General features: G+C 42.5%; 2 protein-coding genes across 2 annotated transcripts; one reads left to right on the forward strand and one right to left on the reverse strand.

Annotated features, from left to right (window-relative positions):
• Positions 1-4,574: 4,574 nt before the first annotated feature.
• Positions 4,575-5,978, reverse strand: LOC108147145 (dynein regulatory complex protein 9). Its single transcript, XM_017273439.1, has 2 exons — positions 5,550-5,978; positions 4,575-5,513 (listed from the first exon to the last, which is right to left on the reverse strand). The coding sequence occupies exons 1-2, from the start codon at positions 5,976-5,978 to the stop codon at positions 4,575-4,577; spliced, it is 1,368 nt and encodes a 455-aa protein (XP_017128928.1).
• Positions 5,979-10,503: 4,525 nt separating this feature from the next.
• LOC108147317 (mediator of RNA polymerase II transcription subunit 15) lies at positions 10,504-14,826 on the forward strand. The gene is made up of 4 exons (XM_017273744.2): positions 10,504-10,688; positions 11,241-11,303; positions 11,366-11,528; positions 12,154-14,826. Exons 1-4 carry the CDS (start codon positions 10,618-10,620, stop codon positions 14,482-14,484), a joined length of 2,628 nt encoding a protein of 875 aa, XP_017129233.1. The 5' UTR covers positions 10,504-10,617; the 3' UTR covers positions 14,485-14,826.
• The last annotated feature ends 416 nt before the right edge of the window (positions 14,827-15,242 follow it).

Here is a 15,242-nt window from a genome sequence, read left to right on the forward strand (position 1 = left end):
TTGTGTAAATACAGTACAACCTCCGAAATTAATACTGCTTCACATTTTATGGAATTGTGTGATACAGATGACTCAGAATCGTTGTTAATAAAGTGGCTTTATTTTAAATTGAACAGTTTTTAGTTTTGGTTTTAAATTTTAAATAGATTGTTGTCCTTTTAATGATGTTCTGAATATGGACATAATAAAATGGATTCAAAATATTCGAAATCTCCAGAAAAAAACCCTTTTTAGTGAAATATCCGTCAAATTTCTAGCAAATCTGCAGCTTTCTAGAAACAAGCGTTTATAAGCATTTGATTTAAAAACATTTTATAAAATTTAATACATGAAAATTAAGTTCCTGAAGTTTCAACTGTATTCCATAAAAAAATATTTGTTAAACTGTTGCCCAATGGGATTTGCTCGCAATAATGAGTATTTTCTCTCTGGTTTCCACTCCAAATCGCGACTAGAGAGCGGATGGGGGTTTTTGAAAAGCCTCGCCACCAGAGCATTAGAAAAATCTATAAAATCGCTGGGCCCGTCAGGACGCCATCCATACATGCCAATAAAATATTTTATCAAGCGTACGTGCCGCTATTAGTCTCCCGCTCCCGCTCCCGCTCCCGCCTCTCCCCCTCCCCCACCCGTCACATGTACGCATATCAAATGACGGCGTTGATGTGTTGAAAGCCCAGACGGGAGTTCAGATCGGGTGAATGGATGTGCGGGCGGTCAACCCTTTTTTACGGCTGGTCAGTGGAGCACTCCGGCATTCCGGATCCGGTTCTACTGCCGAACGTTCTGGTCTCTGATTATGCGTCGTGCGGCCATAAATTTATATTGAAAGACGTGCGCTGTTAATCAAATTAAAGTGTTTGATTAAATTTTAAATAATACTCTCACTCTTTCACTCTTAATATCTGATGTTGCTGCTGCTGCTGTAGCAATAAAAAACTGCAACATGAATATAATAAAATGTGAATGAAAATTAATTTAAGAACACGCAGCGTATGCGCAATATTTAATTTATGAATTATGCGCAAGATTATTAATTAAATTCTATTGTTTTGCGGTGGGCGGTAAAGCGTTAAATGGTCACCCCTTTGAAACCTTGGGCTAAAGAGAATTTCGAAAACGTGTCGCAAAGTGCGCAGACATTTGAAGACTCTTTTGCTGAAGTGGTGCCGCCCTTTAAAGCGCTTAACGGGCCAACTGAAGTTAAATAACAATTTCACTGCTCATTAACCCTAATTTGTATGTAAATTTTTCGGGTGCCCCAGTTGGCCCTTTTTTCCCAGCGGTTCACGGGGCTGCAGTTTGGCGCCCTTTTAAAGGCGAACACCACACCATTTTGTATGTTTTAAGTAACGCACATGACACGGAAAGCGGGGAGTTACCGAGGAAAACGGTCGTCGGGGGAGGCAGTGGCCATTATGGCCGCTTTCTTCGAGTTGCAAATAGTGCGGGGCATGCAAAGTGCAGGAAGCGAGAATGAGTTGCCTGTTGGAGCGGCCCAAAACGAGCAAAAGAGATGCCCAGATAGCCGGGAAAATGAAGTGAAAAAAAAATGGGAAAAGCATGGAAGATTGTTTGTCTGCTGCCCTCATTCTCGCATACTCGCCATGCACCGGAGCCCCATCTTCCATTAATTCATCCGCCGCCATCCAAACAATAGGCCCGGCCGAGTCCACATTTGGTGGCCTGTGCCGAACACGTTGAATTTTACTCCTCTTTGAAATTGGTATATTACGTAATACTATGAAATTTCAAAAAATAAAGATAACATAAACCACTTCAAGTTAAAAATAAAATCTCCCACAAAATTGCATGTGCAAAAAAATCATGCCATACCACAAAACTTTAAATAAAAGGATATTGAAACCTTAAAAATCTAAGAAAAATAATCTACAACAAGAAAGAAAGCAAACTTCGGCAAGCCGAAGTTCATATACCCTTGCAGCTATCGCAAGAATTAAATATTTTTGAAAACATTAAAATTATGATTTACTTGCGTGTATGTTTAAAAACATTGAAGCTATGACGATTTGCAGCTTAATTATTTGATTGTTCTTTTATATATTTTTATTATTTGTATGGGAGCTATTTGCTATAGTCGTCCGATTTTGATGAAATTTTAACCATAATTCTGAAATATTAAACCATTGCTTTATGTCGAAGGACAAAACAAAAAATTAAAAAACAGCAAAGTTATAATTTTTTTTCAATTATTTTTCCGATTGTTCCTATGGGAGCTATATGCTATAGTCGTCCGATTTTGATGAAATTTTAACCATAATTCTGAAATATTAAACCATTGCTTTATGTCGAAGGACAAAACAAAAAATTAAAAAACAGCAAAGTTATAATTTTTTTCAATTATTTTTCCGATTGTTCCTATGTGAGCTATATGCTATAGTCGTCCGATTTTGATGAAATTTAAACCATAATTCAGAAATATTTAACCATTGCTATATGTCGAAGAACTAAACAAAAAATTAAAAAACAGCAAAGTTATAATTTTTTTTCAATTATTTTTCCAATTGTTCCTATGGGAGCTATATGCTATAGTCGTCCGATCCGGCTCGTTCCGACTTATATACTACCTGCAATATAAAGACAACTATTGGGAAAGTTTCATGCAGATAGCTTTAAAACTGAGAGACTAGTTTGCATATAAACGGACGGACAGACGGACAGACGGACAGACGGACAGACGGACGGACAGACGGACAGACGGACAGACGGACGGACAGACGGACATGGCTAGATCGACTCTACTAGTGATGCTGATCAAGAATATATATACTTTATAGGGTCGGAAACGTCTCCTTCACTGCGTTGCAAACTTCTGACTGAAATTATAATACCCTCTGCAAGGGTATAAAAAAAAAATATATAATGCAAACAAATATCTGAACTAAAATCTTTACTTTTGTGATCAAGTCAAATCCATTCTTTCAAATTTCTTAAAATTTACTTTTGTTTTAAATATATTTTTAGAGCACTTGATGGTAGAGTATAAATTCAAATAAATTAATCACTTTAATTTGATTCCGTGTACATTTAATATCTTCATATTGGGCAAATCTCTTTTTTCGCTTGCCGTTTTTTCTTCGATTAATTTTCGGTTCGTACTCTTGTACACTTTTTTGGAACGCTTCTGGCAACATTTTTTGCTCTTCAATTTCGTATCCAATTGGCAACGGGGCTTTTTTTGCGGCAAATGGACTTTCGCCAGTCATTATCGGGATGTTATTGTTGCCGCGTGGGCCTGGAACAATTGCGAGGGACCGGGCGGAGTGCATTAAAACAAAAGTGAGTGCATGTTCACACACTCGCCTCGCAAGGACACTCGCAAAACTGGACTGGATGGCGGCGGACTGTGGGAAACCGGCGGAAACTCTCGACTCTGGCCAACCGGCAAAACTGGCAAACGGCAAACAAGAAATGACAGCAATGCAGCCTTGTGCAATGCAAATTCAATAAATTACGGCAACGACCATTAATTATATTTTAAATTGCAATGTCCACACAGGCACACTCGTGGGCAAGTTTTGCTTTTGTTTCGCGCCCCTTTGCGTCGGCAGTGAAAAAGTTACACTCATTCACCGGGCAAATTGTCGCAGCTTATCTCCTCCGCACGCATCGAAAAGAAAATGCACACTGCCACGCCCCCTTAGGCCCCAACTCCCGACGCCCAAAGTCCGTGTTGCCAATGAAAGCGCCGCAACAAATAAACCACTTTTGGCCATTCCCTGGCATAAAAGATAAATAAATGCGGAAAGAAAGGCAACGAGCAACAAATAAAAAGGGAGAACAATGAAACTCCAGATGAAACTTTAACTTCTGCCTTCTGGGTGGGTCAGTGCTACAGTGCTCCCTCCTTTGGCCCCACACCGACCGTTATTATCGCCTCGCGTTAACAATTCTCGAGACGGGCCTGTTGACACGGGCAGCATGTCATTAAGGGCGACATCAGTGGCCGCCGACCGCTGACGTGTTAACTGCAGCGCGTCCAACTCTTAATTGGTTTTAAGTCACAACTTATTTTCCATACAGCAAGGGGAAAACGCTGAAAAAATCACACGACAAAGGTACACGCTGGAAAATAAAACAAAAATTTGTAAATGGAAAGCAAGTATAGTTTTTTTCGTCTCTGATATCATTTAACCAATTTTCATTTCCATTTCGAGTTTAGGTAAGCTATCTGTTTTAGTTTTGATACATATCATTTATCAGGGCAGTTCTTCACTTGACCTTACTGGGACAATCTTTTCATTTAAATTAAAAAAATTACAGATATTCTGTTTATCTTTTAAACAAACTATTAAGCTCTTTAATATTAAACCGAAGTATTTGTATACATTTTTAAACTATATTTTTAAAGTTCAGCTAATGTCATCAGAAATTGTGTAAAAATTTGGAAATTAAGGTATAAGTTGAAAACACGAATAGTTAAATAAAATAGTTATATACCCTTGCAAAGGGTATTATAACAACACTCAAAAGTTTGCAACATATAATTATTTATAATATTTTTGATCAGCACACTAGTAGAGTAGCGTTGTGAATAAATTTTCGCCAGTGTCCTACTTCTTGGTCTTGCCTCGCTTTCCGCGCTTCGGTTTTTTCTTGAACGGTCCCAGACCGCGTCGCACCATCGTGCCCCGCCACCAGGCTTGGAGTCTGACGGCACACTCGATGCGGTGAATCTGCAGGGCGAGGAGCCGTTGCTCCTCCTCCTTTTGGGCGCGATATTCCTGCACATAGGTCATTCGCTCCTCGTAGATCTCGCGATGCCGCAGAAGCAGCTTCTTCTGCTCGAGGATGCGCAGCTCCCAGGACTCAGCTTCGCGATCCACACGGCGGATTTCGCTGACATACCGCTCCTGCCACTCCTTAATCCTCGCCTGCAGTTCCAGGATTTCACGTTGACGAAAGGAGCGGAGTTCGGCACTCACTCGCTCTTCTCGCGCCAGTTTTTGTTTGATGTCCAAAATGTCTCTCAAATAGGCCCGCTCGGCGTTCTCGCCCCAAATCGTTCCTTGGGCCAGACGTCCCTCCTCCCAGCGTTGCACTAGACTGTACTCGAGGTCATTGACCCGGGAAACACAGCGAAGCTTGTACTTGGTGTCGGAGATGCGTTCCTCCAGGTCCTGCAGCTTGGCTTTGGTATCCCTCTTTTCGCTTTCCAGATCCTCTTTTAGTTTTTTCAGTTCGTCCTTGGACTCTTGCAGCTGCTGGGCAGCGTGGGACTCCTCGCTTTTGTTGCCACCCAAGGCAGCTATGGCTTGCTTCAGGTTTTCCAGACCCACATCATTCCTGTCCTCGTCTTTATTTTCCAAAACATTTAAGTTCCTACCTTCTTCGGACATAATGCTGTCCCCTTTGGCAAGAGGCGGCTTTGTGTCCACAACCTTTTCTTCTTCAAATGTAAATTGCACTTTATTAAATTGCAAATTCATGATTGCCATATCTTCATAGTCCTGGAAGGTATTGTCTTTTCCTTCCCTAAGCTTATCCATCTCCTCTGATTGCAAAAATCTTTGCTCTTGAGTTAAAACTGTCTCCTTTTTAGTTTCCTGCTCCAAGGTTTCAAGTTCCTCGCCCTCAATAACGTTTTTCTCTGCCAATTCAGGATCATTCATGGCCACCTCAAAGATCGCCCGCAGGGCATCCATATCGCGCTCGAATTTCAAAGCATTCAGGACGTCCTCGTCCAGCAGATCAGCATCGTTCTCCGGTTCACCAAGCAGGGATTCCAAGCGGGGAAGGACTTTGCCCGTGATGAGGACGCGCTCCGGTTTTTCCTGCTCCCCCATCGACGAACTGCGACGTCTCCGGAGGGAGGCGGGCAACGCAAGCGGTTTCCTGGCATTTAGGCGATGGGAACGCTGCTGCAGCACCAACTGATTCAAAGTGTTTTTATAGACGGTCAGCAGCAGGATGCGTCGCAGGTCCTGCAATTGCTCCTCGTTGAGTCCTTCGGACATTGCAACTCAAAGTGCAAGCAAATTTTGTTACCCGAAGACAATAAAGGCCAATCCCCAGAGTTCACCCAGCAACTGTTGCTAGGTTGTGAAGTTTATAAATGTTTGGCTTTCGGCATGAACTCGGACTTTCGCTCATCCATTCCTTTTAACTCCTTGGCTCGACGTGACTCATGTCCGCCTTGGAGAAATGCTTGGGTTCAGGACCCGGCTGCATTGCATATTTCATTGCTGTCATCGTCCTCGTGGCTTACGTGCAAAAATGCCCTACGACTGTGTCCCCTTATTGCACAGAAATCGTTGAATTTATTTGCCATCCTTTGGCTCCTTATTTCCCTCCTTCCCTTTCGCTGCGTATCTGTATCTGGAGCTCCGTATCCTTGGGGTTCATTCACTCCTTGGGCATGCAAGTATTCGACTTCGCCCCTTTCGCCTGGCTTATATGTTTAACCCAATAAATGCCGCGCTGATTGCAAGTTAAATTATTGGCGCGCAAGACTCCAGACCCGCATTACAATTAAATTATCGCATTAACCGCAAAACCTGCACGGCGTTTGCTCTCCGATCCCATTGGCTCGGCCATTTTCGCAGCATGCCCGCAGCGACAGGGTTTAAAAGTAAAATAAGTACATAGACCTTTTTGGGATTAAAAGAAATGGTTTATCTTATCGGTTACCCTGGAATATTGGCGTATAATTAAAGTGTAAGATACAGGGAGCTATGTGGGATAAAAACTAAACTAAACTTAATAAAAAACTAATAAAAGCTTATCAGCATTTTGATAAAACTATTAAAATTATTATTTTACTTGTCTTTTGTTTGTTTGTTTTAATTCATTTACTATTAGACTTGTGGTTGCTTATCGATCGTGCCGATTGACCAAATATTATTATAAAAAAAATAAATCAAGAATTTTAAATTTTGATTTAATTTTCTATCTTTAAAAACTTAAATTAAAATGTTATCATAATAAAAAAAAATTATTTAAGTATTTTTATATCTCATAACTAATCACATAATGCAGGGAAACACAAAATATTTTTATAAAAATATCGATATATTGATTTTGAAACAGTAAGTAATTTAAGACTTTAAGTCCTTTTTGGAAATAAATTGTTTTGGGACATTCTTCTTGGAGAACAGTAAAAGTATTTTTGAATCCATCGAATTTTTGTTGGTACCCTGCTAATCTGGTTTTCTGTAACAAAACAAGTCGTTATACCTTATACAAATCCATTTCCAATGGGTACTCCAAAAGACCAAATAGCACCGATTTTTCCAAGGGGTAATGGAGCGCTTTAAAAGCAAGCCGTCGAAAGTGGTCAATGCACTGGACGGCCGGGTCTGCGACCAGGCTTTCGTGAGAAATGGCAGGGAGGACATTAATTCAATGCCCGCCGTTGTCTCGCGCACTCACACACGCAAAAATAGAGACAGAGGCAGCGAGTAAGGGGACCAGAAAGAGATAGCAAGACTGGCGGTAGAAAGAGACAGCTTGTGAGGGGACAAAAAGAGACGGTGGGCAAACGCTCACATGCGGAGAAGTTCGCACTTGGCGCTTCTGCTTTCAGCTGCCATTATTTTTAATAGACTCGAAAGAAAAAGTTTTCAGCTTTCTACTTCATTGACTGCAAATCGGCAAAAGAAGCTCTCGGGTCGCGCATTGCCGCCATTCCCCGTCCGTTAAGGATGCCAGCCGAAATTAAGTGCCCCAAAAAAGGACGCTGTGCAGTGCCTGATAAGCACTCACATTCACTTCACACCCACAAATCGGCTGGCAACTGCAGCGTAAAGTCAAACACATAAATCGCCCCTTGCTCGCCACAAGGAAATTTTACAGCAAAAAATTTCAATTTCCATTTAGATCCTCTGACTCCTCGAACACACACACACACTTTTCAATTCAAATGTTCGATTATGACAAACTTTCCATTGGTATCCTTGCGCGCACTCAGCCAATTTCCAATCGAAACATTACTTAGGTGCCAGGCCATGCCAAGTTGCTCTGCTATTAATAGCTCCAAGACCTTGCTCAGTCTAAATAATAAATATGTAAATATTAGTCGATAAGACAAGACCTCAAGTTCGCCAGACATCCTCGGCTGTCGCAGTTGTCTGAGCTGCCGTGTTCGCGATTTATTTCTTAGAAAAGGTAACAGAGCAGAAAAATTCAAGGGCATAGGACGATGTTTTCAACTGATTTTAACTTTTTAAAAGCCAAAATATCTTAGTTTTATATGAAAATCAGTTTATTGTGTATTTGATGATTTAAATTCACTGTCTAGTGCTTGTATACTTTAACCTAAAGGCTTTCTTTTATTTTAAACAAACTATTATAGTTGGAAATTTATAATGTTTAATAAACTTGTACCATATCTACATTAATACAATTAGAAACTTATTCTTAAACTTTTTAATATCATAGAACGGTCGTTTATTAAATGTGCATTTTCATGACATTCTCATTTTTCTCTTAAGAGTATTATGTAAACTATTTATACATAATTACATTTCTTGGTTAAACATTTTAATAGCAGAGTATCTACAAGCGATCCTTATTCCTTTTCAAGTATGCACTTTCAAAATTTTAGCCAACGTTTAAGGAATTCCGCGAATTCCAGTTACTCAAATTGGTAGTGACAAGGAAAAATTGCTCGTGGTTCTGGTCGCTTGGCAACAAGTTCATTTTAACCCCTTGGCAAAGGTCAAGAAAGGCGACGGGAGGGGGATTTATGAAAATGATAAAATATATTACCTACATATAAATTATTAAATGGTGTATGTGTGGCTGCACTACTAGCGCGAATAACTTTGGTGGTTGGGAAATAATATAAACGTTTTTGCCCCTTGTAACAGAGCCCCTGACTTTGCACACACACACACACACACACACACACACACACACACCCTTGCCCACTGACCCATCAACATTCGGTGTCCTGAAACGAGGAACCGCGGAGATAACCTGCCGCACTTATGACAGTGCCCCTCCCAGCCGTTTGTTATCCCGAACATGTAAATAACCAAAAATTGTATATTGCGGCCCGCAGCCACGACACCGTGACAACGCCGGCATATACTATACACGTGCCACATGGAGAAGCCCGGCCAGGACGAGAGAAGCCAAAGCCAATGCCAAAGCCAAAGCCAGGAGCAAGTCAAGCAGGATGCGGAGTTGCTGTGGCTTCGGTGGCAATAGCCGTTTGTCAGTGGCTCTGGCGGGAACAGGAACACGAGAGTGGTCACTGCTGACGTTGGGAACTCTGATGATGGCAGCCAGGACATGCAGCAGGACATGGAGCAGGGCACACAGAACACACAGGACATGCAGGACACCGTGGTGAGCGTGTGAATATGTCAGCGAGAGTGAGGGGCCTCTGCTGTTGTCTGCGACCGGGGGAGTGATAGACGCCACTGCCATTAATTCACATTCAGGTGCCACACGCTTGGCCGCACACAAATAGTAGCCTCTGCACTCAGAGAAATCATGGTCACATAAAGTTTAAATTGAGATCATATATTCATTAGTTTTAAATTAAAATAATACTGTTATTCTAGACGAGCGGTAGTTGCTATTGATCTTAGTTACTAGTTAGCTTTTTGTTTTACAACTAAGGCTAGCTCTTTTTAAATAAATAAGTAAAGATTTGTAAATTGTAACATATAGGAAGGAGAGAAAAATGTTTAATAAATACTACAACATATATATAAATTAATTTGGACTTTTTTTTAGGAAAATCCATTTAAAAATATTTGGTAAATGTTCATTTAAATATTTGTTGTTATTATTAACTTGTTAATATAATAATAATAAATAATGTAACTTTATGCTCTGACATATTAATATTTATTTTTTAATAAGCCACAGTAGGACCTAAAAATATCAGTTTAGCTATAAATTTTGTTCCTCAGTGTAAACCTGAGTGCGAGTGTGCGACAACAACATGTGTTTACACCCATCAGAACAGGAATGGAAAAAGCTGGGCCCACTCGTGCAGGCCAATCCCGTGCAATGCATTATAAATGGCCCGACCGGGTCCGGTGGCCCCAGACGACTTTTCACGTTTTTTTTTAGGCCCATCCCAGCCGGGTGCGGCCAAGCCAAGAACAGAACAGAACAGAAAGCTGGCTGGAGTTGAGAAAGAAGTGACCCACTTGCTGGGCGTGTAATTATATACCACAGGCCGGACAAAAACAATGACAGTGGAATGTAAAATTCATGGGGCGAAAAATCGAAAGTTAGTTGCCGCACCACCACTACCGCTTGCTCCTCAATGCGTGGCACGTTGGGAAAGCCGTCGAGGGAAATCGATAGGGGCCAAATGTCCCTGGCCAATGCCAAGCAACCACCAAAATAAATACGCAAAAGGAACCACCAAGAAACCGGGCAGCCATGGCAACACGACTCAACAAAACAAATGGCAATCACCCATACGAACACGTATTTAATGCGGCATTCAAATAAAGTTGCCTTAAAATAGAACACACTGTCGCATTAATATCGCCGTGGCAAGTAAACTGTGTCAATAGCGGGCTGTAGTGCATATGGCCAGTTGAGTCAGAGCCGTCAAGTAGTTAAGTTCGCAGCGGTTTCGGCCAGAAGGAACGGAAGATTATTCCCCTATACTCCCCCTTTTAAGCCATGTTTCCCCAAGCCGAGCTGGAGAACTACAAGCTGCAGGTGGAGCTGCTACAGGAGAAGCTACAACGCAGGTGAGCAAATCAAAATTATTACTAAAATAAGTAGTTAGATGATAAAACCAATTAAAGTCTTTTTTTACACTATACTTTCATTGGGTTGCTTTAAATTATTTAATTTTATTTTGTAAACATGGTTTTTTTTTTACGCCATTCAATTAATTATAAATTTTTGAAAAACATTTAGCTTACCTATTTCTTAAGCTCATATTAAAGCAAATTTTGTTTTATTACTTGGCATTGGCAAAGGAACACAAAAAGTATTATAAAACACACCCTCATGTTCGTAATCAGTTTTACATATTGAGCAGGTGGCGTAAATTCGTAAAAGTTTTCTACTAACAAAAATATCTAGCATACAAATAAAATAAAGAAAGTCCTGAAAATGCAATGCTTTGACTGCACTTTACCCTTTATTTCGATTTTTGCGTGCAGTAAGTCATGCAAAGGCCATGTCTATTGATTTGTGTCTGTCAGCTTTTCTGAAGCTTTTCATGTGCATATGCAACTGCTTCGCTTACAAATCATATTTATGTTCTTTGACTCTCTCCGACTTTCTTTGAGCAGCGAGGATAATCGCCAGCAGCTGGAGCACAAGTTGGATAAGGTCTTGCAGAAGCGCAGCGAGCTGTAAGTAGCTTTTGTCGTTTTCGTTCATTTTCTCTCAAAGGTGAACCCCATTTGTACTGCAGCGACAAGTCAGTGCGCCACAAGAGCCGCCAAAAGTACCAGGAGTTCCTGGAGGAGCAGACCAAGCGCAACGAGCGCAACAAAAAGCTGGTTCACATGCTGGAGCGCATCGACGAGCAAACGGCTGCCATGTCGCAGCGAAGCGAGCGGCTTAAAATGATGAAGGTAAGTCATCCCACACTCAACAACTTGCCTTCAGCTCCCAGAATTCTGTGAAAACAGAAGCCAAGAATTTTAGAAACATGAAGGTATCGCTTTGAAAGATTGAATTATTAATAATATTTTTCATAAAAAAATGTTCTAAACTCGAACTTTAACTATGTATATTAACTATAAATTTGGGTTTTAATGGAGTTTTTAACGATTCTTTTACACACTGAATAATACTTCATACTTGAAATAAAAACCCGTAGAAACAAATGTTGTTTTGCCATTATTATTTTAATTTCTTATGTTAATATTGCAAATACTTATTATTTTACAGATTCTTTTCTCTACATGAATTTAAAAGAGTAAAGTAAAACATTGATTAAATTCAATATAAAATACCATTTAAAAAAATACACTAGCTTGTATGTGTTGATTTTTTATTTGTTTAAACTTACGAATGCATTTTTAAAAGTACTATGTACTATGGTTTCTGTAAAAAATTACCAACGCAATAGAGTAGAAAAATATATTCTTGGTCAGCATCACTTCGGCTTGCCGAAGATTACTTCTTTTCTTGCTTTTGAGCGCACAAACCAAAAAGCTAATCTATAGTTCCCCTTTCTTTTGCCCTTGCGAACAGCTGCAGTACCAAATGTACTTTGCGAAATTGGTGCAGAATCAAACAATGCGATGCATCCAGCAGACGACGGCATCGGCGCCGGCAACCGCGGGCGGAGTGATTCCGGTGCTGGTGCAACCGCAGCCGCAGGCGACCAATCCGCAGCCGACGCCTCAGCCGTGGACGTTTGCCATGGCCACGCCCACGCAGGCGGGCATGCTGTTGACGCCCCAGTTTGCCGCAGCAAGTCCTGTTCCACCTGCCCCCCATACCAATGCAGCTGGCCATCCTGTTTACTATCCGGAGCTCTTTGGCGGAACTGCAGCTCCTCTGGGCACCTCGAACCTGTTCGATTTGCGCGCCACCCTGCGCGCCTTTGATAATGAGAATGCCGATTTACCGGAGCGCATGCATCCTCTCCTGACAGGTGATTATCAGGCGGATCTGGGTGGCAGTGGCAGTGGCTGTGGGAGTGGCAGTGGAAGGATGCCCCCAGAAGCGACACCCACATCCACGGTGTCTTCCAGCCAGGAGAAGGGTGCCCGGAAACTTAGCAGCACTTCTTCGACGCTGGCCACATCCTCGTTGACATTTGATAAATTGCCAAAGACGTCGTCCTCGCCCTCGCTGACGTTAACTGAGCTGCCGACGGCAGGAGCGGGAACAACTTCTGGCCAGGATGTGGGCGGGCAACCGCAAAGGGAAACCGGCGACCTGGATGCCTGGACAAATTCACGCGTGACTAAAGTCGAGTATGAAAAATCACCAACTGTTGTTGGGCATAATGAGCATAACGGCCAGCGACGTTGGCCAGACCAGCAGCAGCAACAGCAGCAGCAGCAGCAGGAGCACCAGATACGCCAGCAGCCCGAACAGCAGCAACATCAAGAGGTACAGCAGCAATATCAACAGCCACAGCAGCAACATCAGCAGCCCCACGACTTTGAAGCATACTTTGGTGAGCTCAAAATCGATGAGTCCTGGCAGGATGGCACACGCAAAGACAAACGCCCCTTGAACGTGCGTTCCGGTGAGCAGGGATCAGCGGCTGGTGGCAAAGTTGGCATCAGCAACGATTTGCTGGACGAAGTCAAAGCCAGCCGGGCGGCCCTGGAAAAGGCAGCGGCTGCGGTTGATGAGCAGCTGGCAAGGGGTAATCAATTGTCGCCGCCCAGGAGTCATGAGCTCACAGCTGGTGTGTCGATTGAGAATATTGAAAATGCCATTTATGGCGAACGTTTGACAGGGGGCGGATCAGGTGGAGGTGGAGGTGCAGGAGGAGCTACTGCGACAGCAGGCGAGGTGGACACACCTACGCAGGGATTTTTCGAAACTATGGTAACCAACACATCGCCGGAGGAACTCCAGGAGGTGGAAAAGCAGCAGCAGCAGCAGCAGCAACAGCAGCAACCGAAGCCGGAGTCTGCCGGTTACGGGCAATACGATGCCAGCAGTTACGGCGATGTCAGTGAGCCCATCTATGCCAGCATCGATTCCGCCGGCCAGCCAACAAACGCAAAAGCGGAGCCGCTTTACAGCGAAATCGGAAATCCCACAGACTATCAGCCGTACGCAGCGGATGCGGGGGCAGTTGGCGAGGTTCCTCCCGAAATGGCAGGCACCACGGAGGCACCGGACGATGCCAGTGGTGCAGAGGTTCTGCCGCAGGAGTACTCCAATATTGATTACGGCAACTACGAGGCTGGCCAATATGAATCCGGCTATGATCCCAATGCCTATCCGGGCTACATATACGACGAGGCAACGGGGCAGTATATAGCCGATCCCAATGCCACTCAATATGCGCCGGATGGCAGCTACGCTGGCCAGGATTACGATGCCGGTGCGGTGCAGAATTATGACTACAGTGCCTACGAACAGCAACCGGATCAGCAGCAGCAACAGCTACAGCAACAGCAGCAGCAAGAGCAGCACGAAGAGTTGCCGGCACAGGAGCAATTGATGCAGGAGCAGCAGCAGCAGGAAGCGTATCCAGTGGGCGAAATAGCAGCACCGGAAGGGGCAGAAAGTCCGGCTGTGGCGGCTGCTGCACCACCGGAACCACCAGTCACCAATAAACCCCTCAAACCCACGTCAATACTCTCCACGACAGACAAACAAGCGGCGCCTAATGATGCGCAGCAGCAGCAGCAACAGCAGCTAAAGAAAAAGAAGCGCGTTAATTTCGTTGACAGCAGCGAAACGGATGATAGCTCAAGCGTGAAACCGACCCCGATCCAGGCCGCAAATCCAGGACCCACCGCATCCTCCGCCCCCAACTCGGCCACGCCCCCCGTGGGCGGCAGCGAGAGTGATTTCGATTTTTCAACCGGCAGCGAGGCGAAGAATTAGAACAATGCGGCAAACCGTTCGAGCTCTAATTTGTTGCCATTTGGGGTAACCGATCACCCACCTCATGCCCCAATTTTAAAGTGAACGACCGATTCGATTTGTTGCCAATGGATTCGGAAAAGTATTCTGAACAATCCAGGAAACGGTGAGAAAACAGAGAGGAGAATAAAAAGAGCAATAGCTAAAATGAAATTGTTTGCGGAAAATGGCAAGCCACAAGCCACACAGGAGTTGTTGCTTACTAAGGTGACGACAAACTTATAATGCTCGTCTTATTTAATATTCTCAGTTGCATGTCAAATAAAACGAATAAGCTAAATAAAATAAATATAATACGCAAAATTCCATTTTCATTGTGAAAACTTTACAGGTAATAAATTTAGGCAATAAGTTATACATCAATACTAAGATATATAAATTATTGCAAAGAATTTATCACCAAAAGATTTAATTATACAAATTAATTTTGTTTTTAAAATGTAATTGATATGTATAATTGGTCTGGCACAGAGTCAATCAATTTAAGTCAATTTAAAGAAAATCATACATATTTTTATGGTAGAATTATTTGCATAACTAAAATTAACAAGGCAATTTATTGTACTAGCCATTGACTATTCTACATACCCACGCAAAATCGGAAGTTTACTATTTTGAAATTTAATTTGATTTTACTACATAACAAAGTTGGGATATTAAAAAAAAATAATTTTATTTTAGCGAAAAATCGCTGTTATGAACTAAGAGTGTTAACTTGG

This window comes from Drosophila elegans, unplaced genomic scaffold (assembly GCF_018152505.1).
Source record: "Drosophila elegans isolate 14027-0461.03 unplaced genomic scaffold, ASM1815250v1 contig_476, whole genome shotgun sequence".
Classification (NCBI taxonomy): domain Eukaryota; kingdom Metazoa; phylum Arthropoda; class Insecta; order Diptera; family Drosophilidae; genus Drosophila; species Drosophila elegans.

Bases quoted from the DNA above. Each gene is read 5' to 3' on its own strand.
- LOC108147145 (XM_017273439.1), bottom strand. From the start codon at position 5,978: ATGTCCGAAGGACTCAACGAGGAGCAATTGCAGGACCTGCGACGCATC. The intron at 5,514-5,549 runs GTTTTAACTCAA...TTGCAATCAGAG, and splicing joins AGGAAACTAAAAAGGAGACA to GAGATGGATAAGCTTAGGGA.
- LOC108147317 (XM_017273744.2), top strand. From the start codon at position 10,618: ATGTTTCCCCAAGCCGAGCTGGAGAACTACAAGCTGCAGGTGGAGCTG. The intron at 11,304-11,365 runs GTAAGTAGCTTT...TTTGTACTGCAG, and splicing joins TTGCAGAAGCGCAGCGAGCT to CGACAAGTCAGTGCGCCACA. The intron at 11,529-12,153 runs GTAAGTCATCCC...CCTTGCGAACAG, and splicing joins AGCGGCTTAAAATGATGAAG to CTGCAGTACCAAATGTACTT.